We start from the raw sequence: 25,629 nt of genomic DNA, 5'->3' as shown, positions 1-25,629 counted from the left end.
TAGAACACAGAACATTAATATTTCAACCACTTTGAAAGTTCCTCCTTGTTTCTGTAATTTACAACGTATAAGTTGAATACCATTTGTTTATGTGAGCAATTTCTCATCCTTAGATTAAAATTTCAAACTTCTGTTCCTCTACAAATTTTTCTAAGACTTGCATCCAGTTGGTCTTCTCAGTGTTCCTCCTCTCTCAGTTATTTGATGCAAGACTGTGGAAAAAAGCTGAATCACGCATTGCTTGGTCCTAAGCCCTGTGCCACTCAGCCTCGGTGCCCCGCTGCCTGTGTTAGTTGGAACATGATATTTTGATTTGTGGTGTGGCTCTATAAATAAAACATAGCTCAGATGAAACTGATTATTAGAGAAATTTAACGGCTTCCCTTCATTATTTTCCCAGGCTTTGTCAAAGTGTCCTTGCCTCAGCCTGTGTTTTACATGTGCCCTCTTTTCACTGCTCTAAATGCTCTTCGTTTATCCTGCTTTAAGTACTTCATGATTTGGGGAAGTGTGCTTCATCAAAATGCCCTCTCTCTAAATTGCTTTTAATGACTTACGTGGATCTGTCTGATGCCAGTCTGAGTCGGAAAAATAAATGATGTTGGTTTCTCTAAAAGCTGTTACAGAACACCACAAAGCCAAACCGCCCACCAAACTAGCAGTAAAACATCACCAGAACCCTGTGGAGCATTAATGCCCTTTCCTTCATCAACGCCTTCAAACATTATTACACTCGTTTACGTCATTTTAGAGCTAATGAGTAAAAACAAACATCAGTTTTGTCTAAAAGCCTCAGAATTTCTGGTTGGAGTGTCAATTACAAGCTCAGAGGAAGGCGGCATGGGTTTTCTTCGATGATGTTAGTTATTTAAAAAAAAAAAAGACAGATCTGTCTCCAACTAAAGAGATTTACTGTGTGTTTATGAGTTTACTCCTTTTTGTTTTAATCAGCTATTAAATCAACCTTCAAACACACACATAAACACAAACACACGACGTGTGGAACAGATTCGAGGTGCCACCTTTTGTGAATATTTTACACTGAATGAGTCTAATTGATTTGTCTTTTGATTAACATGGCTTTTATCATGCAAACATTTTTGACTGCGTATCCCTTGTTTCTATAGGCTGTTTTTTTGGCAAAGAATTCTTACATCCAACACCATCTTCATACCTAGTTTAATTAAGACTGGAGAAATGCTGCTCAGCACATGTCTTTCCACATACAAACTTCTGAGAATGTGTGTGGGAAAATCAAACAAGCAAGCACCAGGGCATGCATGTGTCAGTCTGTGTGTGCAGCATGTGGGCAGAGAATATAGAAGCCCACATATGAGGTTATTTGGTGCCTGATGTGAAACAAAAACGTGTGTGGTGTTTTGAAGTGGAAGGTTGTGGTTTTGTTGGGCAGATGGAGAAGGTCTGTGTGTGAATTTGTGTCCCAAAGTCTCCCTGTTAATAAAACCAGCTTTAACATCTCTAAATGAGCACTAAATGAGAAACAGCAAGTTTCGATTTGAATCATTATAACAGGAGTTAAAGGGATAATCCGGAGTAAAATGCACTTTAGGTCAATTTACGGGATGTTGGGAGTACATACGTTGAGTTGACATCAAAATCATTTAATTCTGATGTGTTTTGAGAATTTTGATTTGACCGTTTTCAGCCAAAAGTCGTTAGCCTGGAGGAGAGTGGGGCATATGGTATCGCCGCTACAAAACGCTATTTTTACACCTCTTCTACAGCTCCAAACAACATAACACTTACGTGGTAGTGAGTAGAGGGTCCCTAAATCCAAACAGAAGTGTCCCGAGGTCTTCATGTGGTCGGATAGAGAGTCCAGAATGAATTTAATCAAGCCAGTATCTTTACAGAAATGCTCCTGCTGCAGCTGGCATCTTCAGCGTAAAGTCCGTATAGTAGACAGCCGAGTGTGGAGTAACTCGCTCTGGAAATTCACAATTTCGTTGCCGTTTTTTTTTACAAACATAGTCCAGTATTTCTTTCGAAAGCCAGGATAGGAACAAACACGCACCATAACTCCAAAAGTTTGCTCTGCTGTTTGTTCAACAATCTGCTCACACACCTCTCCTTCTTCTGTGATGGTCACTCCAGTCACGCAAAAGACGTCTTCCGTAAACAGGAGGCTAGGTCACGCGAGACGTAAGGTCACGTGACATTTTATAAAATTCCAACCTGTTAGTAAGCTAGGCTTTGCTGTTGCATACAACTTCATTTCACTTTCGAAAGAAATACTGGACTATGTTTGTAAAAAAAAACGGCAACGAAATTGTGAATTTCCAGAGCGAGTTACTCCACACTCGGCTCTCTACTATACGGACTTTACGCTGAAGATGCCAGCTGCAGCAGCAACATTTCCAGAAAGATACTGGCTTGATTAAATTCATTCTGGACTCTCTATCCGACCACATGAAGACCTCGGGACACTTCTGTTTGGATTTAGGGACCCTCTACTCACTACCACGTAAGTGTTATGTTGTTTGGAGCTGTAGAAGAGGTGTAAAAATAGCGTTTTGTAGCGGCGATACCATATGACCCACTCTCCTCCAGGCTAACGACTTTTGGCTGAAAACGGTCAAATCAAAATTCTCAAAACACATCAGAATTAAATGATTTTGATGTCAACTCAACGTATGTACTCCCAACATCCCGCAAATTGACCTAAAGTGCATTTTACTCCGGATTATCCCTTTAAGGAAGAAATGATGTGATACTGAGAGACGCGATGGGGAGGATGCCAGGGTGTAAGCAAGTTTCGATTAAATAACAGACTTTAGAAATGTCATTAGGTTTATCTATATATATATATATATTTTATATTTATTTATTTACTTATTAATTTCATTTATCAGGAATGGTTCATAATGAAAGGCAATTTATATTGATGCTCTCATGCTGATACAGGAGGGGCATCAGATCGGAAAGACCTCTGCGAGTTGGTCTACAGATCATTGACAAATGCATTTAGTTCAGAGGTCAGTATATGACATGACAGTATCTGTAACTCTACAGTAACTGTACACAGCATTCTGGTGGGCAACATAATGTATTTACACCAATTGGCTACAACAGTAAAAACACTGACAAGTAAAGTGAGTACTGCTCATCTATCATACTGTGTTCTGCTGGGAAAACCTACATCCTGGCATTCACTTTGACACTTGCCACTTACATGGACCTAAACATTTTTGTAGACCAGTCACACCCCCATACAACAACAGCTCACTGTCTACAGTTGCAGCCTCCTACAGCTGGACAGCAGTGTGTACAGCAAAACCTGCTTTGGGAGGACTCAAAGAACACAACAAAGAGTCTGAGTTGTTCACCCAGTCTGATGAGATGTGATGGTGTCTGGAGGGAGCAAGCCCAACTGTCACGCCCAGGGACTCTCATTTTTAGTTTCATGTTTTAGGTTATGTTTTTGTGTTCAGTTCATGTCTTAGTTTTGAGTTTTTAGTTTTGCCATTGTTTTTCCCCTCACTTCCCTCACTCAGGTAATTAGTTCATTCCCCTCACCTGTCCATTGTCTCCAGCTGCACTCACTCTCCAATCACTCCCAGCCCTCTATTTAGTCTCTTGTCTCCCCTGTCTGTTTGTTGGTTCTTTGCTTGTCACCTGCCCTTCGTGCCATGCCACAACCTGTTGTTACCCAAGCTAAGTATTTATTTATTCTATGCCATGAAAGTCTTTTGTTTGTTTTTCCCAGTTATGTTTTTTGAATCCGGCTCAGCCGCCCGCGCTTTTGGTTTGAACTTTGTTTTGTTTGTTAATAAATCACCCTTTACCTTTTGAAAAGTCCGCATCAGTGTCCTACCTTCCCCACCTGCACCCCCAACCCCAAAACCTGACACCAACACACAAAGACCCCACAACCCAAAGGGCCAAAACGATCTATCGCTAACTCCTTGTGCCAGACACACAGACAGGTTAAGACATGGCTACTTCTTCCCTAAGAAACACATTATTAAGCCACCTAAGAAAATACAGTGGGAGAATCACTAGTGTCTTTGTGTAGATATGACTCATTATCATACTTCTTTCATAGTCTTTCTGATTATTAAAGAGAGAGATAGGAATTGAGTAAGCAAGCATTAAAAAGAGAGAGTGAGCTGAGGGGCAGTTACAGCTCATGAATCATCATTGCCGCTGGATGTCTGGCTGAGTTGCCTGGTCTGCCCCATGTTGTGTCCCTGACACACTGCGCTGAAACGGAGCGCTTTGACCTTCAACCTTGTCATAAAAGACCTCCTGAGGGTTGTTGGCGGCTGGCCACCATGCTAATGAAGCTGCCCGCTAGCTGCTGTCAAGGAAGGCAAAAATCCCCCTAATAACTGCAACCTCAGAGGACCTTTGTGCAATTGATACTAGTTTATAAAGTAGCAGCTGCTGAATGCAGTGTAAAAGGCCTTCGATAGGCCATTCTGAGTGGATGTGCAAATGTATATGAAAGGTTTTTGACTGGTATTGTGTATACTTATGGGTGTGTGCACTACTTCAATGTGTGTGCACTACTTCAATGTGTGTACACGATATGCATGGGGTTGTGTAGGTGGCAACACACTGCGGTCAGTATGTCATGCAGCCGGGTCCAAGGGTCGTGCGGGGGTCGGGGGATAACCACACAATGATATGCTTTATGGGTAATAACGCTGATCTGCCCCTTCCACTGAGCCCTGTGCCCCAAGACATTTTGGCTTGTTGAATGTTAAGTGTTGTCACATTCTCGCTGTGTCTGTCCTTTGTGCTGACTTTCTGCCATCTTCCCGACAGATCGAGAATGTGGACGCCTGCCTCAGTTTCCTTGATGCCAGAGGAGTGAATGTACAAGGACTCTCAGCAGAAGGTAGGAAGAATTCACAATACACAATTTAAAAGGTGATAAAACTCTTAATTGACTCAAAATGGACAACAGTAGATTCATTTTTTTCGACGTGGAAAATTCATGCGGCTAGAGCACCACCCAACTCTCTGTGGGTAGCTTTCCTGTTCAGAAAACCCAGCAATGGAATTAACCATGTTGGTATCATGACAGGGTCCGCAGTTTCTCCATCTTCAGTTTTAATTATGGCAGTGTAGGCAGTCATTAGGGTATCGGAGTGGAATGTGGGAGGATTGAAAACTGGAGAGAATTCCCCTTCTTATCTTCAGGGTTCACATGACATGACTTAAACAATAAGCTAAAATGTATCACTATGCCTGTGTAAAAATACCGTTTTAGGGCCAAGCGATACATTATGATTATTTTACTCACTATGGGAGCCATGGACTCTATGGAATTACCATAGGGTCCATCTTACCCAGCTTTCCACTGCAATTTTTGATTCGCATTCAAGATATAAATAAGAAAAGCTGAACGAATAAAGTAAAGTAAAAATAAAAACGAACTTCAACCTATCGGCAAAAAAGATAACATTTTTGCTTGAGGTGGTTTTCACCTTTTTCAAAGAAGACTCGATGGGCATGAGGAAGAATAGAAATAATAGTTTCCAATCTGAGCCAACAAAGAAAAAACTTAGCGACTTCTTTTCCATATATGATAAAATAACCCAGATATTCCAATAGATTAAAGTCATTTCTGAAGATGAGATTTTTCCATTTTCCTCCAGCAGATGTATACTCTAGTTGCTTATTTGTTTTTTTCCTCCTTGAGATTTGTTTCTGGCTAGAACAACTACTACTTCTACTGAATTACATCCACTAGCTTAAACTGCTACCCTCTAGTGACACTACACAGCCTAGTTCACTTGTTTCAAACCAGTCAATGGAAATGTGTCTTATTCACCTTTCTTTTTGAGGCTTTATATTTATTTCTCTTGTGGATAGAAACTGAATAATGCTTTCAACAGTAGCCAGCTTTTACTGTATGTAAGCAACATATGCTTGATTTAGCATTACATCAAATGAGGAGAATCACTTGACATGTGTTGCAAAAACTCAATACACCAATACAAACAGAAATAGTTTGAGGTATACTAGCATATTCTAATCTGAAGAGCCAACAGTCACTGTCCTGTATTTCAATGTAAACCAGGGCTCTCAAGTTTTCAAGTTTGCTTAGAGTGAGATTCGGGCGGGGCAGGGGCCGGGCCATGTGCGTGGGGGGGTTTCTTTCGGGGTTTTTTTGGGGGGGGGGGTCCCTTGCAGTATCCCATCGCCATAAACTAGCTACTTAAAGAACAAAGAAATTGTTTTATTTATACCAAAATCACAAATCTTCACTTTTACACTAAATTCTGCTATATTTTAAAATAAATTGTTTTAGGTATGCAAAGTCTTAACAAACAAAAAAACAGACAAATTAAATTAAGAAAAACAAACATAACCCCAAATGGGCCCCTTGAGCAGTCCCTCTCTGTGTGTGTTTGTTTATGAGTGTTGTTGTAAGTGTTTGTGGCAGATTTTGATGCTTGATGACTGATATTGGGGGCTCCCATTTAAAGCCCTGTGGCTCAATGTCAGCCATTTTCACAGTCATGATGGATGACAGAGTTCCATTCAGAAACAAAGTGTTCCTGGTCTTGGTTTTATTGAGCCCCACCATGGAAAAAACCCTCTCTGCATCAGCATTTCAGTGTGGCAGAACTAATACCAGTTTGGCAATTGTAGATAGCCTTATTGGGAATCTGTTCATACCAGTCACCTTTGAAAAAAATTAACCACGGAAGCCTAATTACACTCCTACATATTTTTCATTTTTCATTAAGTTGCTCATGTCAAAGGGTGTGTGCTGAATATTTAGGTCTACTACTCCAACGAACACTTTAATCGGCAGGTATTGGTCTTTTACAAGGAGTAGGAAAACTATAGTAAATAATAAAAGATTCAAATAAATGAAGATATGACCTGCTGATGATCCTGACGGTTCTCTTCCACCTCCAGCTCGTCTACAACTTCTGCACGCATTCAGAGCATAATAGGCTATGTCCGCTGTGCATTCATGGGATGCGTGCTTGCAGCTGAAAGCTATTTCAGACCCGGCAACAAGAAATTCTGTTTTCTGATTGGCTGAGAAATTCTATTTTGTGATTTGCCGATGGGTTGCTAAATCAAGACAGCTGTACCAGAGCTATTCTGAGCTGTACGAGCGCACAGTAACCTGCCATTGACTCGTTTATAGTATCGGCCATTAGAATTTCTGTGCGACGAAGTTGATCATTTCTCAGCGTGAGAAATGGCATGTGTGGCGTGTGAGCGTGTGAACTTGTTGAAATGCGTGTGTCTCACGCTCATTGCGTGAGACTTGAGAGCCCTGATGTAAACCATGTTTCTCAACAATGCTAGCTTTTGATAAGAAATACAACTTATTCACGCTTTGTAACAGTTTGTCACTCTTATCATTTTTCTTTCTATCAATTTATCATATTCATATGAATTTCAAACATTTGTACTCATCAGTGCCAACATGTCAATTGGTAGGAGTGACAGGCCAGACCCATGCAGAAAGTAACTTACTGTTTTGTCTGTAGCTGCTAACAAAAGGCCCCTTTTTTCAGGTTCATGTGCATATGTACATGTACATGCCTCTCATGCCTCTCCAGCTCTTATTGAGGACCTGTGTTTTCCTCCAACCCATGTCTCTTTTGTTCTTTCTGTTCCTCTTTAAACATTACAGAGGTGAGTGTGGCCTTGACCTCTTAAAGAGCAGAAATAGTCTAACAGCCTGACACACTGACCGGCAGCTCTAAATTCTGTGCCCCTAACTACAGCTCTAAAAACAGCAAAGTGACTCACTGAGCCTGGAATTTCAAAGTGGGTCTCTAGATATATGGGGTATTGGGTTACTCTACTCATTGCTGTTGCTGATGCATTTCATTACCGCCTTCCTTCTATCCATCTTTCTCTCTTTCCATACATGTGTGGTTCTGTTTGTGTGTTGAATAACATGGCCATGTCCGACCTCTCATGTCTAATTGAATTTGCTCAGGCTTTCCTGGCATATGCGGCCTTTATGTTTTTACAAGGCATTGGAATTACATAATGTAAAATATCTGATGTGCATAGAGGAACCCAGAACATACTTATAGCAATAACCTCTTTAGAAGATCTGCTTGCTTTTCTCTTGTGGGAGGCTGTAAACCAAAGTTCCGGTAAAACTCATCTTATTGAAGGGTGTTTTTGTTCCCCCATTGACTTTTCCACTGAGGGAGGTTATGAGCCATAATAAAATTAAATCAAAGCCTTTTTTAATGCAAGAAAAGCAAGCGGAGCAGAATGCTTGTAATTTGTACCAGAGAACTTATGACTAAGATGGACAATGAACAGATAAGAAACGACAAGATCAGAATCTGATTGGAGGGTGGATTTAAAAGCTGACCCTCAATAACTAGCATCACAATGTTTAGCTTTAAGTGACAGCCATTGTTTTCATATTTTTCAACTTATATTTTTTCTTTTTTATTATTCTATACATCCAACATGTTGGATGTATAGAACATATTGGGTGAATTACCATGAATTTACTTTAGACATTTACAGTCGTGCTTATAAAGTCCAAGTATCCACCTACTAAAACTCACCCCCACATTTTGCACACCAAATATATTAAACTGACATAAAAGGTTTTACTACCTGAAATGTGATAATTATCTACAGGAAGTTTAGTACATCATTTCCAGCCTTAAAAGCAGGTGTAAAGCCCTAAAACACATGGTTCCTGCAGCTGATAATGATGGAATTCAGGGGTCCTTACAGGAGATCATTAAAGCATTTTCCACTGCAGGGTCTTTGCATCTGAGACCTTTGCAGAACAGGCTCTTTGTGGTTTTATAGTACTTGCGGACAACTTGGAATATGACCTGCCCCTCCACAATAAAGTCCATTTTCCTTGATCTCAGTGGGTGCAATATATTTTTTCTTTTTCTTTTTTGGGTCTGATTTCATTAGTGCCCTTAAACACTCGTCTGTGTTGAATCAGTAGGGGATGCACTTGATCTGTGACCAGAACGTGAGGATAAGGCTTTAAGTTGAAGTTTAATGTTTTGCCTTGACTTTCTGACTGGAAAACGCATGAATAGGTTTGGAAAACAAAACATAATATGTAGCATTCATTACCACAATTTGACACCCTTGGATGAACATCAAGGAGTCCATATTAATGTTTATGACTTCATGGCTGTTTGAATTCAATATTCAATATGTTAAAACTTAATACAACATCAAACAATTATTTGCTGTGTGAATATGTAGCTGTGCAGTTATAGTGTTACTAAGCACCCAGACTTTTCTCTTCTGTGCCTAATATTTTCTCGTCACAAGCTACTCTTTTTGAAAGCTGGGATGGTGTTAAACACACATTGGCCCTCATTTATCAAACTTGCGTAAGACGAAAAACGTGCGTAGGTCGTGTGTACGTTCTTTTCTGCGCAAAGGTTGGCATTTATCAAATCCATCGTGAACGCAGGAAAGATGAAATCGCCACGACAGGTCTGAGGCCGGTGTACGCACTTTTCCATTTTGACTTGCGGTGACTGCAATACAGCAGCGTCACTAGTGCGTGCTCAGGAGTCGCAACAAATCCCTATAGGTTAAAATTACAGACTTCACTTTAAAGAAGGCCCATGTTTTATTTGACTTCAACATAAATATAAACATAAACGCAAATTAAATAAATTAAACAAGTACAACTCCGTAATTGGAAGAGTGATGGCTCATTATTCAACCGCGCACCCTCACACCGAACAGGAGAGGCGCTTTAACACTGCGCATACGCGCACGCGTGCCACTGTGGATATATTATTATTGCATGCGGGGATCTCCATAACATTGCCCAAAAAAGGGAGTGCCATTTCCAGATGTACATCCAGAGGACCCCGCACCCAGAGATCCCTACCACCAGCCTGCACAGCCAAGAGCGCTCAGGAGGAGAGAGGAACGTATTCAGCTATTCTGACTTTTGGTAAGCATTCTGTTATTCAAGGAAAAAAGAAAGGAGAACAACGATTTCTTTCAGCATTTATTCTGTGACTTCAGTGTTTCATTTATGTCTTTCAATGTACTGTCGATAGATTGCATGGTGTGTGTTAAAGCCATCATCCACTTCACGATCTCTGTTTGTCTTTCTAGGACCTCTGTGGTCAACACGGCTGGCCGGTGTGACGCTGCAGACCGGGGGGGCAGAGGCAGAGGCTTCGGATGTTGACGGGGCCGCGTATTCGTCGCGCGGGTCAGGTTGCCCGGATGCCACTTCGGATTCATCTGTGAATGAAAAATATTAGTTTGATTAGGAACCTCATTTGTGTTGAATATTAAAGCAACTGTTTTATTTAAACGTCTTGGGTGTGCAGTCATTCTTACCATTCTCGAGCTCTAGCATGGGCGCATCAGTGTCAAGTTTCCCTGGCAAGCCCGATGAGGACGTAGCTCCGATCACGCCAGCCACCCTCTCCTCCAAGGCACTCAAATCCAAACCTGGATCGGCCGCTCGGTTTTACGATGGGATTGGTGTGGTACGCATGTTCTGTAAATCTCACTTGAGCCTCTGCATACGACGAGTTCTCCGCTCATACGATGCTTTCTACGACGGCTTGATAAATGAGGGCCATTCTGTTGGAGAAAACAAAACATTCTCTACTGAATAAACCACATTCTTCAGGTGAAAAGTATTTTTTTTTCTACTTTTTACCTGGAGAATCTAAGTTTGAGTTCCTCCTGCTCAGGTGCAACACTTGGTGGTGTCCTAATGAATAGAATAGAAATGACTTTGATATAACTACGTCACAAGCTTCTGCTCTCTGTCCGACCTTATATCAATGTTTTTAACTGTTACCATCTACTGCCATTTTGTTTGACACAGTGCAGAAGACTAAGAACTATAAACCATGGGGTTTCTGTGCGACTTCATGCCATTTAGCTGGTTGCCTAACTTAAAAGACGTTAGGACAAAAAGTGACTTTATAGTTGGCTTTGGAAAATAACAACACTTATACCATCAAATGACCACACCATTATGGTTGCCATTTTAACCCTTCGCTTCACAAGAGGTTGAAAATTCTTTGAACATAATAATTAGCTTTATCTGCCTGCATGAACATACAAGGAGGACAGTCTCCCTGAGCAGCATGAACTGATGGACAAGCAAGAACTCTCTAAACTACTGATATTTGTCATACAACCTCAGAAAAAGTCAGGTAGATTCCTCAATGCTACAAAGTTTGGTCCCTTTTGTTTGGCAGAGTAGTCACTTCTGATAGAGCCAATAAATACTGTCTTACAGCTGTATCTTAATTTACAGCGGTCTGGTTTGTCCATCCTTTATGGCTTAGAAGATCTTCATGTTTATCTATACACACACGAACACCCACATTTAACTATTCAGGGGAGAATTATTCTGGACAAAGATTCTATTTTTTTCTGTTGGGGTCTGATAAGCTGCATATTTGTCTTTTACAAATAATATGAAATGTGTTTGATTTTTTTTAATGCGTTTTGTGGCTTGTTGATGTATTTGTTATCTTGCAAAATGGTAATAAGTGTTGGGCCTCATTTGATGAAGTTTTATTCTCATATGTCAACTGTTACAATTTTCTAAAAGTTTTAGTCTCCAGTAGCTCTGCTTGGTTGCATCTGCAACATTGTCTTCACTAAAGCACAGAGAATGCCTCTGTTCTCTCAAAGGCAGAGTATAAATTACCACCTCTGGGCGTTAGAAAATGGAAAATACCCCCTGGAGATTAATCTTCTCCAACTTTCCTAGTCGCAAAAGGCATAGCCATGGATGGCTGGGGAGGATGCTTGTGTCTCAGCAGATTGAAAGCTAGAATAAAAAGCCCTGCGTCAGCTGCTGCAATCCTTGCCCTGCTTCTGCCTGCCAGCTTCCACAGAGGGCTTAATATGAAAAGTCCATGTTAGAAATGGATGCGTTGGCAATAGTGATCAATTTTTTCTACTTTCCTGGAGCAGGAGTCTGTAAGAGATGTTAAGAGAGGTACAGATTTATGATATAGACTAAAGGAAGCTTCATTTCCATTTCCAACTGCGCTTTGTCTGCGGGGCTGCAGCTTTTTGGAGATCTGATACAGATGAGATGAAAACAAGCTTTTATGTTCACACACATTACTGCTACCTCCTTTCTGTTAATTTTCAACATGATTTTATGTAGAATTAGTGTGCTTTATCATGTGTGGTTATCACCTCTGCTGTTCCTCTGAAATGGGTTACCTTTGCCATGTTCCCCCATGTTACTTACAGCTGCTAGCCACTTCCATATCTTATGGTAAAAGGAAAGCCGTATGCAGTTTCTGTTTTGTATTTTTGGCTGTTTGACCAACAGACCTCTGCCAGTCATACACCAGTTCAGATGTTCTAAAGCTGAACCTCACTCCTAAATAACTCAGCTTGTGACTTAATTTATGCAAGCAGATGTTTTAGTTTGGATCTACGACAACTGGAGCAGTGGCTTAAATAATTAGTTTTCTGTATATGTACTTTACTTTGTGCTAAATACAGTTAAGTGGCTGAACTGTATATGTCTAATTCTCAGTATTACACTCAGAACATCTGTAACCTACACCAGATAAAGCTTGTATATAATTGCTCTTATAGAGTCTTGTGTTTGCTGCACAACAGCTGTGCTAGAGCTCTTTCCCCAAGAGGGCCTTTTCAAAAGGCAACATATGCTCACTTTATAGTGTTTGAAAGACACAATACACAGTCTGGAAAATATTTATCTTAAGCGTCACAGAACACCGGTTGAGTCAAAGACAAATGAAAAACAATTTAGACACCACTTTCACTTGCAGAAGTTCTTTAATTCTATGAAAATGCTTTGGCTCAAAGCCAGAGGGGAAATGCAGGGTAAAGATGTAAATCTCCTCATGCAGCAGCAAAACATTGATGCAGTGATGCACTCACTTAATGAAGGACTTGCACGGCAACCTAAATTTTCCTCTCATTTTGTCCTTTCAGAGATTAGGAATGGAAACCTGAAGAGCATCCTTGGTCTTTTCTTCATCTTGTCGCGCTACAAGCAGCAGCAGCAGCAACAGCAGCAGTACTACCAGTCTTTGGTGGAGCTCAGCCAGCAGACCAGCAGTACAACACCCTCCACCAGCAGCCTGAAGACACAAGAGATGCAGTCCAGGTATGTTCAGATTCAGATAAACTGTATTGATCCCTGAGTTAGATCCCCCAGCTGGTTCTATTACAGTAATTTGGTGTTGGTTTCTGCCTGATTTGGGTTAGAAGAAGGTTAGAAATGATAGAAAAACCAGTGTCACTGGTTTTAATTAGTAGACTAGTTATTTTAGATCAATGGATTTATTGATTCTGGATGCTTAATGAGGTCCAGCATGTTTTATGACAGCAGAGGAGAGATTTACATTTCTAATGAAATCCAGGTCTCATGTTGCATGAATACTTTCTCTCTTTGGTGGTTTAAGATCCGATTTATTGGTCATGCATACATGCATACACACAAAATTTGTCCTCCGCTTTTAACCCATCCAGGTTGGCACCTATTGACACACACATGCACATGCACAGGGTCACACACTCAGAGACAGAGGCCATTCAGCGCCCGGGGAGCATCCGGGTACGGTGCCTTGCTCAAGGGCACCTCAGCCGTGACAAGGAGGTGGACTGACATCCCTCCAGCTATCAGTTCCACCAATCTTTATTGGACGACCGACTCGAACCACTGAGCCACGGCCGCCCGATGGTGGTGGTAGTCGTATAACTCTCTTATCTTTCTGTCTACAGTTATCAAGAAACCAGTGATCTTAATTTGAATTAAAGAGTAACAGCAGGAGGGGCTGCACGGTGGTGTGGTGGTTAGCACCGGCACCTCACAGCAGGAGGGTTCCTGGTTCAGATCCCAGCCAGGGCCTTTCTGTGTGGAGTTTGCATGCTCTTCCCGTGTAAGCGTGGGTTCTCTCCAAGTACTCCAGCTTCCTCCCACCATCCAAAAGCATGCTTGTCAGGTTAATTGGTGACTCTAAATTGTCTATAGGGATGTGTGTGCATATTCTTGGTTGTGTTACTTGTTTGTCTCTGTGTGGCCCTGTGATGGATTAGCGACCTATCCAAAGTGTACCCAGCCTCTCACCCAATGACAGCTGGGATAGGCTCCACCCTCCACCCCCCACCCCCGACCCCCCGCAGCCCTGAATTGGATTAAGTGGGTATAGAAGATTGATGGATGGATAACAGCAGGATAAAAATATCTAGTTTGGTTTTATTTCACAGGAAATGAAAGTTAAAAAAAAATTGAATCTATCTAAAATAGTCCGACATTTAATGTCCAATTAATTTTTTCACGTAGCATAACAGATATTTTGATTTTAAAACATGAAAAACGCATGTGTGTTCGTAGACTGGTTTTGATACCTTTAAACAAAGCCAGGTTAGCAGTTTCTCCATGTTTCTACCCTTCATACTAAGATAAGCTAACTAGCTGCAGACTTTTGCTTTATGTTAAGCAAGAAAATGTTCTGGGTGATGCTGTTCTTGTCATCTGTCCAAATAAAATAAATTATTAGAATAAATGTCAAAGAATAAGCCAAGTAATTGAAATGATCTAAATCATTTGAAAACTAAAGGATTAAAAGCATTGAACTACAAAATATGTGTGTGTGTCTGTGATAAGGAGACTTATGAAACTCTGCCGTGTTAGAATTTTAACAGTGCACACTGTAGTATTTGACTTTTTATTTAATTAAATGGATGGTGAGCTTTCCTTAGTTTACCACTGTAAGTGGTGTTTTACAGTAGAGCTGCTGGCAGTCAAAAGCAGTAAAAGCAAAGAGAGCCTGTCCTTGTGAGTTGTAAATAGATAGAGCAGGCCTTAGAGGAGCATCTAAAGGAAGGTCTGACATGCCACACATGAGCAGCATTCCCTGTGACCATATCAAGTTCCTGCACTGCCTATCTGGCTATGTGTGGGTGTGTGTGTGTCCGTCCATGAAATTAGCTCAGTTAGAGCAGTTAGTCTCAGCACTTGAGGAGTGGGTATGTGAGTAAAGCGATATATACAAGATCACTGTGTTTGGACGAGTAAGAAGGTGGTAGCTGTGTATCGAGCATTTAAATTAGTTTCAGGGGTTATTAGGGGCACAGCTGCCTTTCATTCCACCCCCGCCCCACCTCAGGAAAAAAAGCTTACACCACCACAACAGGTGGACAATGCTTATTCACACCAAAAACAGTGAAGTGTTGGAAGCACACTTCCGTATCAGTGTAGTGTTGGTGAATTAATACACATACACATACACACTCTGAAATACAGAAGCCACACTTTTCAGCAGTGTGTCTTTTTGGCTTCCATGATGTGTCTGGAAGATGTCTGAGGAGCAGGAATGTATGAGTTTGATTCAAATTCTCTGTGAAGAGTCTCAGTCCATTTCCACATAGACCCTCAGCTCTCATAGTCTCTCTCTGGACTATTAATCACATCTGATTGCTCAAGGCCACAGTGGAGGTCAAGGCATCGCTCCATGTCTGTCTGTGATAAAGTAAGCCATTAATCTGGGAGTTTTTTGGGGACACTTAGCTGTTCAACTTCCTTCTCAACACTGAAAAACCATGTCAAGGTGTGGAGAATGAATTTTGTTTAGAAACCAAAGACGGTGAGAAGCCACTGTCACCATAAATTGCTCAAGCTAGCGGTGTTTTATGACGGTCCAACAGTTCAGAAATGTGTGTGTGTTTTGGAGTAAGAACGAGCCACATGATCATCAGTGTGGGAGTCACACATCCGACACAGATGATTTGCTATCCTGTGTTGCGACTGTATTAATTTCCTTTTGCATTCCTTGTGGTGCTTTATTCAATATTGTTTGAAGATGCAGAAAACTAATTTAAATCATGTCAACTTGTTTTGTCAATATTAAGAATAGAAAAAAAAAACACTAAAATCCTCTGATTTATCAACATCCAAAGCTTTATTCAAAATTCTTGGAGAGATTAAAGGATGCATCGAAACAAAAAAAAAAGCCAGCCAATGCCCTCTAATCTTCCATTCATGATTTCTATCTCAGATTTATATGCTCAGTCTTTAAAGGCAGACCAAGCTGCTGTTTGCAAGCACAGCATTCAAATCTGGCTGTTCTTCCTGTTGGACTAGTCTAAGTAAGCTCAGAGAGTGAAAGACGGTTGCCAGGACAAAGCAGTAAATCAGTGAAATAAAATGTAATTACTAAATGTTTCACAGCAATTATGTTTAAAACACAAACTCATCTACAAGCACATGGAAACCTCTATGCAATCCCATAGAAAGGTGTTAAATATGCAACTAAGATTTATGGGTTTTTTTTAATTAATTTTTATAGTATTGCTAGTAGGCTAGGATAGTGTGCAGGGAGATTGTGCAAATCAACTGCTGATTTTCAAACATGTATTATTCACAGCCAGACGTAATAGGTCTACAGTATGTAGACTTACAGATGTCCCACATTCTAACTCAATAACTGTCGTTTCAGTAAATAGTTATGTCTTTTTGTAGTATCTACTGAGGAAGGTTAAGTTTATCTGGATTTACACACTGTTGTATTATGTCGACGTGAAGCAAATCATCATTTTCTTTTGTTTTGAGGTTTCATAACGACTGATGCAAGCATCCCACCACCCCTCCCTCCAAATTGGAAATAGCGAAATGTAATTAGGTCTATTCATATCTTTTTAATTCTAATTTTCCGTCATGATTAGTTCCTGTACGCTTTTGCTTGTCTGACTAATAAAAATCAAGATAAGCCAGACAACTGCATGCTTGAAATGAAAAAAAATGTCACAGTTTGTCACTTAAATGATCTTTCCAGCAGATTTACACAAACAGATCCACTGATTCACTTTTGGCGAACTCCACATGCAGCCGTGCTATGGAGGGCTTTCTATAGACAGCACCTGCTGGTCTCACTGATGTCTCCAGGGCAAGGGATGAGATGTGTGTTACTGTGTGAGTGCGTGTCAAAGGGGGAACTCCCCATTGGACAGAGTGCGACAGCCCGGAGCCACAGGAGAGATTCAGTATTTTTGAAGGCAAGGGGGCCCGGACCTGGCAGGGCACATCAAAACCTCCCTCTTTAATTCATCATGTCCAGGGGAGAACAAGTTGACCCCCTGGTGTGGCGCTCCTCACGCCTGCCCACCGCCATATATCGCGACAGGAAGAGTCGTTTGCCATATGGGAGAGCTAACAGCTTGGCCAAGAGTGAACCGTCTCATAGGTAGAGTTATAGCTTGCTCAGGGTGTATGTGTGTCAGGGGGACAGAGTTTGGATCAGAGGATGGATTAGTGTCTCTGGGATCATGAACTGGTAAATGGCTTGGTTGTACTTGTTTGTTAGTCTGGAATGTTGTCATACAACATGGACGTCTGTTTATCTTTTTTTTACCAAAAAGATGGTTAATCTTTGTGGGGTATTGTCAGAGAATAAGTCTTCTCAATACTGTTGCTTTCCTGATAAATGTGGTGCTCCACAATATAGGCCATATTTTGTGCCGCATACATCTCAAACTATTTATGGATTACTGTGTGCTTTTAGAATATGTTTTCATTGTTATGTAAAACAACAAAAATAAACATAATCATATGTTTTTTCAAGAAACTAAGAAGAGACTAACAAAGGTATTGGTGCTGATGGAGTCTGCGCTACCCCTCACAGTTAGGGTACACAGTCTTTTCACTTGTTGATACTGAAGGATTGATGCAATTTACCTAACTACCTGCAGCACGTTGCTTGGGAATTGCATAACAAGCTTACTCTGAAGTTGATACAGAGTGGATTGTGTGTTGAAATGACTGGGTAGTCATGTGTCTGTGTGTGTGAGCTAAAGCAACAAGTCTTGTATCAGCCTCACATTGCTTTGAAAGTCCTTGTCTAAAAGATCCAATTCTTGATCTAAGGATCTGATGACATCTCATTACCTGCTGTCATCTTGCTGTGTTAAATGCTGTCATGGATCTGAAACCCATCAGTTCGTGTCTGACTGTGGGTATGATGGAGCTGAAACGCATATTATTAACATTTAATGGGACAGTGACGGCATCCAATATGGTTTGCACGTGCGCTGCAATGTCGTAGGCTATTAAACAGAGGTCCCGTTGATGCATGTCGTCTTCGATCAGAAGTGACACACTCTTAATTCCTCCAACACTCTTCACCATCCCATCTCTGTTTCAAGAGTCAACCCTCACGTGTCCTGATGTTTCTTTTTCCACACGGGAAAAGTCTTAAATGTTGTGGCTTGGATAAGCAGCTCAGACTGGGGAATATACTATTGCCTTCGTGTTTCCTTGTATTTTATTGAGCAAGAGTTGAGGAGAAAGAGCGACAAAAAGTATTTCAGTGGAAGAATGTGCACAACAACAGCCTGAATTTTTCAAGCATAATATATATTTTTTTCTATTTTATTCTATCTCAAACTTCAGCTGACTGTTGCCTTTCAAGATTACCTCCTTCATGCTTCCTGCCTTGTAATTCACTTCTATGAGCAAAAATAAAGAGAAGCAATAAAAGCTGCATAAGACAGACGTAAGCTTGACCTTTTCATTTATCAAAATACTGAAGAAGCCTTTTAGTGTGTGTTGGACTTCACTAATGTCTAGCACAGCCTGTCGCTTCTATTTGCCAAGGATTTTATTAGAGCACAAAGTATGCCACTGGGAGTAGAAATGAAGTGTTGTTTGGGATTATAATGCGTTATGGTGCGCACATTTAGTTAGACATCATTGACCAACATGTCATGAATCATATAGTTTATTATAAACATGGGTGCTCATCACTATAATTGCATTCTGCTTTCAGCTCCAGAGCTTATTAGCATAGCAGAGTGTCGAGAAATCTTGCAAAGTCAATTAGAAATGTATAGTGACTCTGCATTTTATCACAGGTGGTTTAATGGTGTATAATTGTCCACAGAGAGAGGCGCAAACAGAGGAAAATTTATTGTATGTAAATAAGTAAGAGACAGAGATGAATGCATGTTAAGTTAGATACTTAAAATGATGTTCTCTACCTCAGAAGATTCTTGTCCTTTAAATTGTGACCCTGCTGAAAAAAGTGTTAAATACCAGGTTGCTGTGCTGTGATTGACAGAATGAGGAAATACTTTCAGTGTATTGACTGAAATCACCTTTAAAAACACTGAAACTTCTGAGCCAGTCCATTTTTATTACACTTCTGCATTGTAGAGAATCATGCAGGCAGCCAAAATATTCATCAGCAACTAATCTTTATGAGTAAGCCTTGAACTATGTCTTTGTTCCCTTAAACTGATTCTAAATTATATTTCTGGATAGAATAACTTTTTTATTTACTGAGCTCATAATTTATTCATTTTAGGTCACTTATGGGTGAAATATGAGCAAGTAAAACCAGAATTTCAAGTAGAGTAATACTGTCTTAAAGTAGAAGAGGGAGAGAATTCTGATGACTGCAGTACGTCATTCAGTCACGAGTATAGGTAGTTTATTGTCTGACTTATGCACTTTCAGTCAGCAACGCCAAACCAGCAGCCCCCAAACACAAAACAGAGAACAACTTGTTCCTCATTGTCAGAAAATAAAGGACATCTATGCAGTCTGCTGGTGTTTGCTACTTCCGCTGTCGCTCAGCTCGAACACAGCAGAAAAAGCTCTCTATGGTCCTCATAGAGGAGAGCAGTGAGAGAGTTTCATCACTGAACTTCTCGCTGGACAACTACCCCGTGCTTCCATCTTGAAGAGGAACTGACAGGGAAACATCAGTTTCTGTATGTGTTCAGGCAGTGAAAGGTAACGTTATGAGTCAGCCAAATTATGTTCCATGTTTTAGTTTATGTTATGAGTCAAGGAGAGAGTTTATTCGAGCAAGGCTGCTAGAAGGGATGGCATGTCAGCGAAGTGTTATAGAGTCAGCATTTTGAATAACCTGTGCAATTTAGATTTCAACTTTTTGGTGAGTTTATAGCATTCTATGGTCATTTTCAGATGTTTTAATATTTTCACTTCTCTAAGTTAATGTAGAGAGGGAAATGCTTGTACCTTCAGAAACCAGAGGCTTTGTCAACTGCAGCTGAATTTGTCATGACACAGCTTAAAGTATCTGCAGTTTTTCTGGATGTTGTTTTTCTATGGTTTATTCCATTTCTATGGTAGTGTTTTTAACTTGCATTTGAGGATACAACAATGAGCAATGTTGAGCTCATTGGGCTTGATGTAGGATTTGTTACACGGGGGTGGAGGGGTCATCACGTTGCATTTGCAGTCTGCTTCGTGCTGCCCATGCGTGTGTTTGCTTCTCCTCTTACTGTGCTCACTTAGACTGCTTATCAGTACAGCTGAATTCCTAATAAAGCTGCTCTTATTCACATATTGTGAAATGGGTTTGAAAAGCATGTCTGAAAGTAGGGTTTTAAGAATAAATGTAAATCTAGGGACACAATCAGAACATTTTCAGACTGTTGCTCATCTCTGATAAAATCCAGATTTTATAACCACAGTGTTAACTGACAAAACCGCCACCCACACATGTTGAAGACAGCATCTGTGCAGTGATTTCAGCTATAGCCAAGTTAGAAGCGACAGAGTGTCTCCAAAGTATTCTCACTCAGTCAACCTTCACTGTGATGCAGGTGCAAGCAGCTCCCAGCCTTTAATGGAGCAGAGTGGAGATGGAAAGGTGTTCCTGCTGTGGGGCAGACACCTCACTCTTGTGGGGCAGTAAATCCGTAAACATTGGCGGGTGTCTGTTTCCTCTTTTTATGCTACAACACCATCAGTTTGGAATTTGATTTTCATTGCTTGAAAAAATCGACGTGACGCATGAGAGCATGTAAAAAGTGTCAGTTGTGAGACTTTCACACTTGGGAGCCCTGAATCTCCGAGCCCATGCAGTGAATTCCACTGTAGAGTTGACTGTTTTTGCTGGTCGAGGGCCTGAAGATCACGAACATTGAATATTGGTGTTTAGCTTTGTCCCTCTGAATCTCTGAATCTTTTAAAAATGTTGTCCACAGTGGACCATAGATGATGAAATTCAGGAGTAATTTCAATTCCATATAGAGAAATCATTGCTCTGTTAAGCTTCGTGCCCCTGCTGTCGGTCGCAGAGTGGCAACGTCTCTGCAGCTTTACTCCTGAAAGACACAGCCTCTTCTTGAATGCTCTTCTTGGACTCAATCACATTACTGACCTGTTACTACTAAACTTAATAAGTTAATTAGCTGTTCCACTAGCTGATTTGTTTTTCAGTTTTATATATCTTTCCTAGTATTCTGCTTTCCCTTTCCAACTAATTTTGGGAACAGGATTTGTTATGAACAAAGTGGAAAAGTTGCTTGAGACGCAACATGCGTTATTTTGAACAGTTGGATGAATAAGTGTTTTTTTCCTTTTAAAATGACAAAGTAATTTTAGGTTGTTTTTTACTTCCTATTCATCAGTACACCCTCCACAAACATTGCTTTGCTGTAATCATAAAACACTACCATTAGCTAAAAAAAGAAAATGTGTTGGCTATAGGGTTGTTATAGGTTCACAATTGACAATTCACATGGTTTGGGAGTCATGCAGGTCACACATTTACACAGGAATAAACAACAGTCTTGCCACTTTTGACTGTTTATTGTTTCGAGGATGTTTTAGATGCAAATCTAAGTTCAAAAACCACTCTGCACATGTAGCTTAACGAGTCCCGCCACAAAACAGCCAGCATTACAGTAACTCCCATCTCTGTGGATGACTAACTGTGACTGGTACTGTGGGCATTTCCGTCTCCTCGATCTCGTATGTTGTGTGTTTTGATGACACCACAAAAATGTTTGTGAAAGTTTTTCTAGCCTGTTTTATGTCAGCAGGCATATAAATGGATTGAGAGGTGTTATTGGCTTAGTCATACGCTTGTGGTTACAAACATGTGTGAGGCATCATGTGAAAAATCAAAGAAATGTGCCCTGGCCACAGTATTTCATGTGCTTCTTTTTTCTTTCACCTGACTCTCTTTCTTACTTGCTCTGCCTACATGTGAATGAATGCCTTCACTCAGATTGTTACATTTCGACATGGATTACGAAAAATTCAGCAAGGCACTGGTCTCATTCCTCATCTAACTGTGTTAACCGTATGTTCTTCAACTTCTCGGCTCTGTTTGCAGTCTCACAGCCCGATACGCAAGTCCTCCAGGCCACGGTGGAATAGGGTCACCACAGAAGAAAAACACAAGGTAATGAATATATCAAACTTTCACTTCCATCTTTTATTTTCTATGTTGATTCAGTGTTTTTTTTCTCTTTCTCTGCACCTGTGCCTTCACATGTGTTAATTTTTCTCAGTGTTTCTAATGATATTCTATTATGACCATTGAGAGGTCAGAGGTTGACAGTCAGGGTCAAATGGACAACACCTGATAGGGATTAAGTGCTTTGCTTAAGGATTCTTCAGCAGGGTGTAGCTTTTCCTCCATAGCAGCTTGAACCAATGCCTCACAGTTAAAGACCAGCCTCTCTCTAATGTGCTAAGTGCTCCTGGTGATTCTCACCATTACTTCTTTACAAGTGGTACAGCCTTCTTAAAAGTATCCAATCCTTTTGAGACCTGGAGTGTGACAGAGACAAAGTTCCACTAGCTGTGCATAATGAACTCTTCAATAGTTTCTATTTAAAGGTGCTTATTCAGAATTTGTAGAAGACACAATAAAGAAAGGTCCACACTGTAGGTAGCAGTCATGGAAACGTTCCCCTCATCTACTCTTACAGTGCCACATATTAGCTTAAAGGGGAACTCTGGGGCATTTGAAGCGCATTTCCATTGCTAGAGGTTGTCAAATACTGACGGTAGGACACAGACCGGTGCAAATCGGCGCTCCCTGTGTGGCGATTGCGCTGTTTGCGCAGCGTGTAATGCTAACCAAATACGTGGTGGCTAGGGGCAAGCGCTAAACCTTCCACGTAAAACAACAACTTGCACACTGCAGAAACGTCACACCACTTTATAAACCATCCGACAATAAAGTCACAAGCCTTACCATCAAAACCATATGCATGGTTCTCACATTACTGGCATGGGGACGTTACAAAACAACTTTATAAACAGCATGTCACTTACCTCTTGTCGGTAGGCGCGCGCATGTTAAAGCCCAAAAGAGTCATTGGACGATAATCCCATATACAAAACAATTATCTTCTCTAGAAAAACTGCGTTCAAGTATTTAAAACATTACAACAATATTACTGGGCATGTATTGTTGTAATGTTTTAAATACTTGAACACAGTTTTTCTAAAGAAAATAATTGCTTTGTATATGGGATTATCGTCCATTGACTCTTTTGGGCTTTCACATGCGCGAGCATACCAACAAGAGGTAAGTGACATGCTGTTTATAAAGTTGTTTTGTAACGTCCCCATGCCAGTAATGTGAGAACCATGCATATGGTTTTGATGGTAAGGCTTGTGACTTTATTGTCGGATGGTTTATAAAGTGGTGTGACGTTTCTGCAGTGTGCAAGTTGTTGTTTTACGTGGAAGGTTTAGCTCTTGCCCCTTAGCCACCACGTATTTGGTTAGCGTGACAGGCTGCGCAAACAGCGCAATCGCCTCACAGGGAGCGCCGATTTGCACCGGTCTGTGTCCTACCGTCAGTATTTGACAACCTCTAGCAATGGAAATGCGCTTCAAATGCCCCGGAGTTCCCCTTTAAGATCTCACACTCATAACACTCTGCTGTAAACATAAGGGTTCGCGGTTTGATGTTAATGACACATTCAAAGGTAAAGTACATGTACTGTGCATACACTGAGATTTCTACCCACACAGACTGCATGAACACTCCCCAGTTCAGCTGTCCTATGCTAGCAGCATTTGTTCTGGCTCAGTGGCTCTGGGAACCAGAATGTAGGCAAATAATTTGTCGCCAGCCACAGCAGAGCAAAGGCAAAAATGCTGTAGCCGCAACCTATGAGAGCTAATTTGGCCTCTCATGTCACTCACAACAAGCCGCATAACAGATAAAGATACATATACGTAGTACAAAAAAATCTCCTCCTGTATATTAAAGGTCAGTGACAGTGTAAGCACTGTTATTTTCTTTTTTTCCCACATGCCTAATTAGCTAATGTAATTTTCTTTTACAATCTCAATGAAAAACAAGTTATTATTAATCAACGTCTCCTTCCTTAAGACAGGATGTGTTTAGCGTGTTTAGAAAATTAGGTGTCTTACACACTGTGCACTGTTCACGCTGAAGAATTTTTCTGTCGAAACAACGTTTTTTGTTCTTTTTATGGATCACAGTCTTTGAGGGAAAAGTAACAATACATTTATGCACAGATCCAAAATGAACAGTGGTGCTGTCAAAACTCCACAATTAAAAATCAAGAAATGGCAGCATAAGCGTGTGGGTGCATCGGCTTCACATGACTATAACGGCTATCCGTGAATATTAGTAAGTCAGAAGTATGCCGAAGTATGTAAGATGCCACATTGTTATGGACTGAGTGAGAAAAACAGCATTCTGCTGCTTCCAACTTTCTCTGCAGGAGATGTTAGTACATATCAGTATAACCGAATTCATCGCAAAGAGGTTGTCTTGAATTTAGTTGTCTAGAATGTTGATTTTTGTCTGATTAAGCAACGCATATAAAATCATTATTTTATTAAAGCAGAGGGACAGTTTGGAAATGCTCACAGCAACCACAAGTTGACAGTTGGCTGATTTTGGGTCATAATTTCTGACGTGTTTAGCCAAAAAAACAGAAAAACATGTGAATGAGAGCAGCTTTATTGGGAATTTGCCTGCATTAATGTGTGCTTACACTGTATTGTTGTGATAAAACAATGAAAGAGGGAACTGTGGTACATGTGCAGAGTACTTAGGTCCACTTGGGGTCTAGTTGAGTGTATACATGCAGGAGTGATTCGACCCAAAATTGCATGATCTATGTTGTTTTTTTTTTTGTAGTTACTGTATGTAAATGTACTCACTGTGTCAGATGGGTCTTGATCATGTTGTGTGTTGCATTAGGGCCAGCAGAGTGACGGCAGATATATATATATATATATATATGCCTGTTTTTTGTGGGGAAAAGAAATGAGTGCTTATCCTGCCACTCCAGTACAGAGAAACTCACTTGTGTGTACTGTTCAGCAAGTTTTTAAAAACCCCTTTAAAAGAAACATTATTTAGAGGTGTCTGCAGTGTTCTTCACTGCTTTTGAATTCAATTCAATTCATTTTTATTTACATAGCGCCAAATACAACAAATGTCATCTCAAGGCACTTAGATAATAAAGTCCAATTCAAGCCAATTGAATTGGAATTCAATTAATTGTAATCATAATTATTCATAAAATAATTCCTGATGTGCAGTTTTAGATTTTCTTCAGGTATATCAGTTCCACAGCAACTTAATTTTTTTTTCACTCTATTAGCAGACACCTTTTTGATCTGTGCAATCCACCACAGTGAAATCCAACAAATGCCTTAATTCAAATTGTTTATAAATTGTGGTCGTTAAGATATGGCCCTTAAAGTTCCCCATCCCAGCAGTAGAGGGTGATGTTTGACAGTTTGTTGGCCACCTGCCTGCATGTTTCTGTCAATATGAAAAGCCTGTGGTGTGGATGTCAGATGTGCTCTGACAAATAGATGGTCTGTATACAAGAACTTTGCATCATATAAGTCACATACAGAAAGTGGTGATA

The 25,629-nt window shown here is 40.5% G+C and overlaps 1 protein-coding gene across 6 annotated transcripts in view; it reads left to right on the top strand.

Annotated features, from left to right (window-relative positions):
- The window catches only part of nav3 (neuron navigator 3), a 201,475-nt gene that overhangs the window by 75,382 nt on the left and 100,464 nt on the right, over positions 1-25,629 (top strand). For 5 of the 6 annotated variants that reach the window (XM_075472210.1, XM_075472215.1, XM_075472212.1 and 2 more), the window contains exons 4-6: positions 4,792-4,864; positions 12,925-13,099; positions 22,086-22,154. In XM_075472210.1, the coding sequence (XP_075328325.1) occupies positions 4,792-4,864; positions 12,925-13,099; positions 22,086-22,154 (317 nt within the window). Of the gene's footprint in view, positions 1-4,791; positions 4,865-12,924; positions 13,100-19,667; positions 19,727-22,085; positions 22,155-25,629 lie in introns of those variants that run through there. The other variant, XM_075472216.1, reaches the window with a different exon arrangement.

This window comes from Odontesthes bonariensis, chromosome 8 (genome assembly GCF_027942865.1).
Source record: "Odontesthes bonariensis isolate fOdoBon6 chromosome 8, fOdoBon6.hap1, whole genome shotgun sequence".
NCBI lineage: Eukaryota > Metazoa > Chordata > Actinopteri > Atheriniformes > Atherinopsidae > Odontesthes > Odontesthes bonariensis.
The sequence above is the reverse complement of the archived record's forward strand: the minus strand, read 5'-3'. Positions and strand labels throughout refer to the sequence as shown.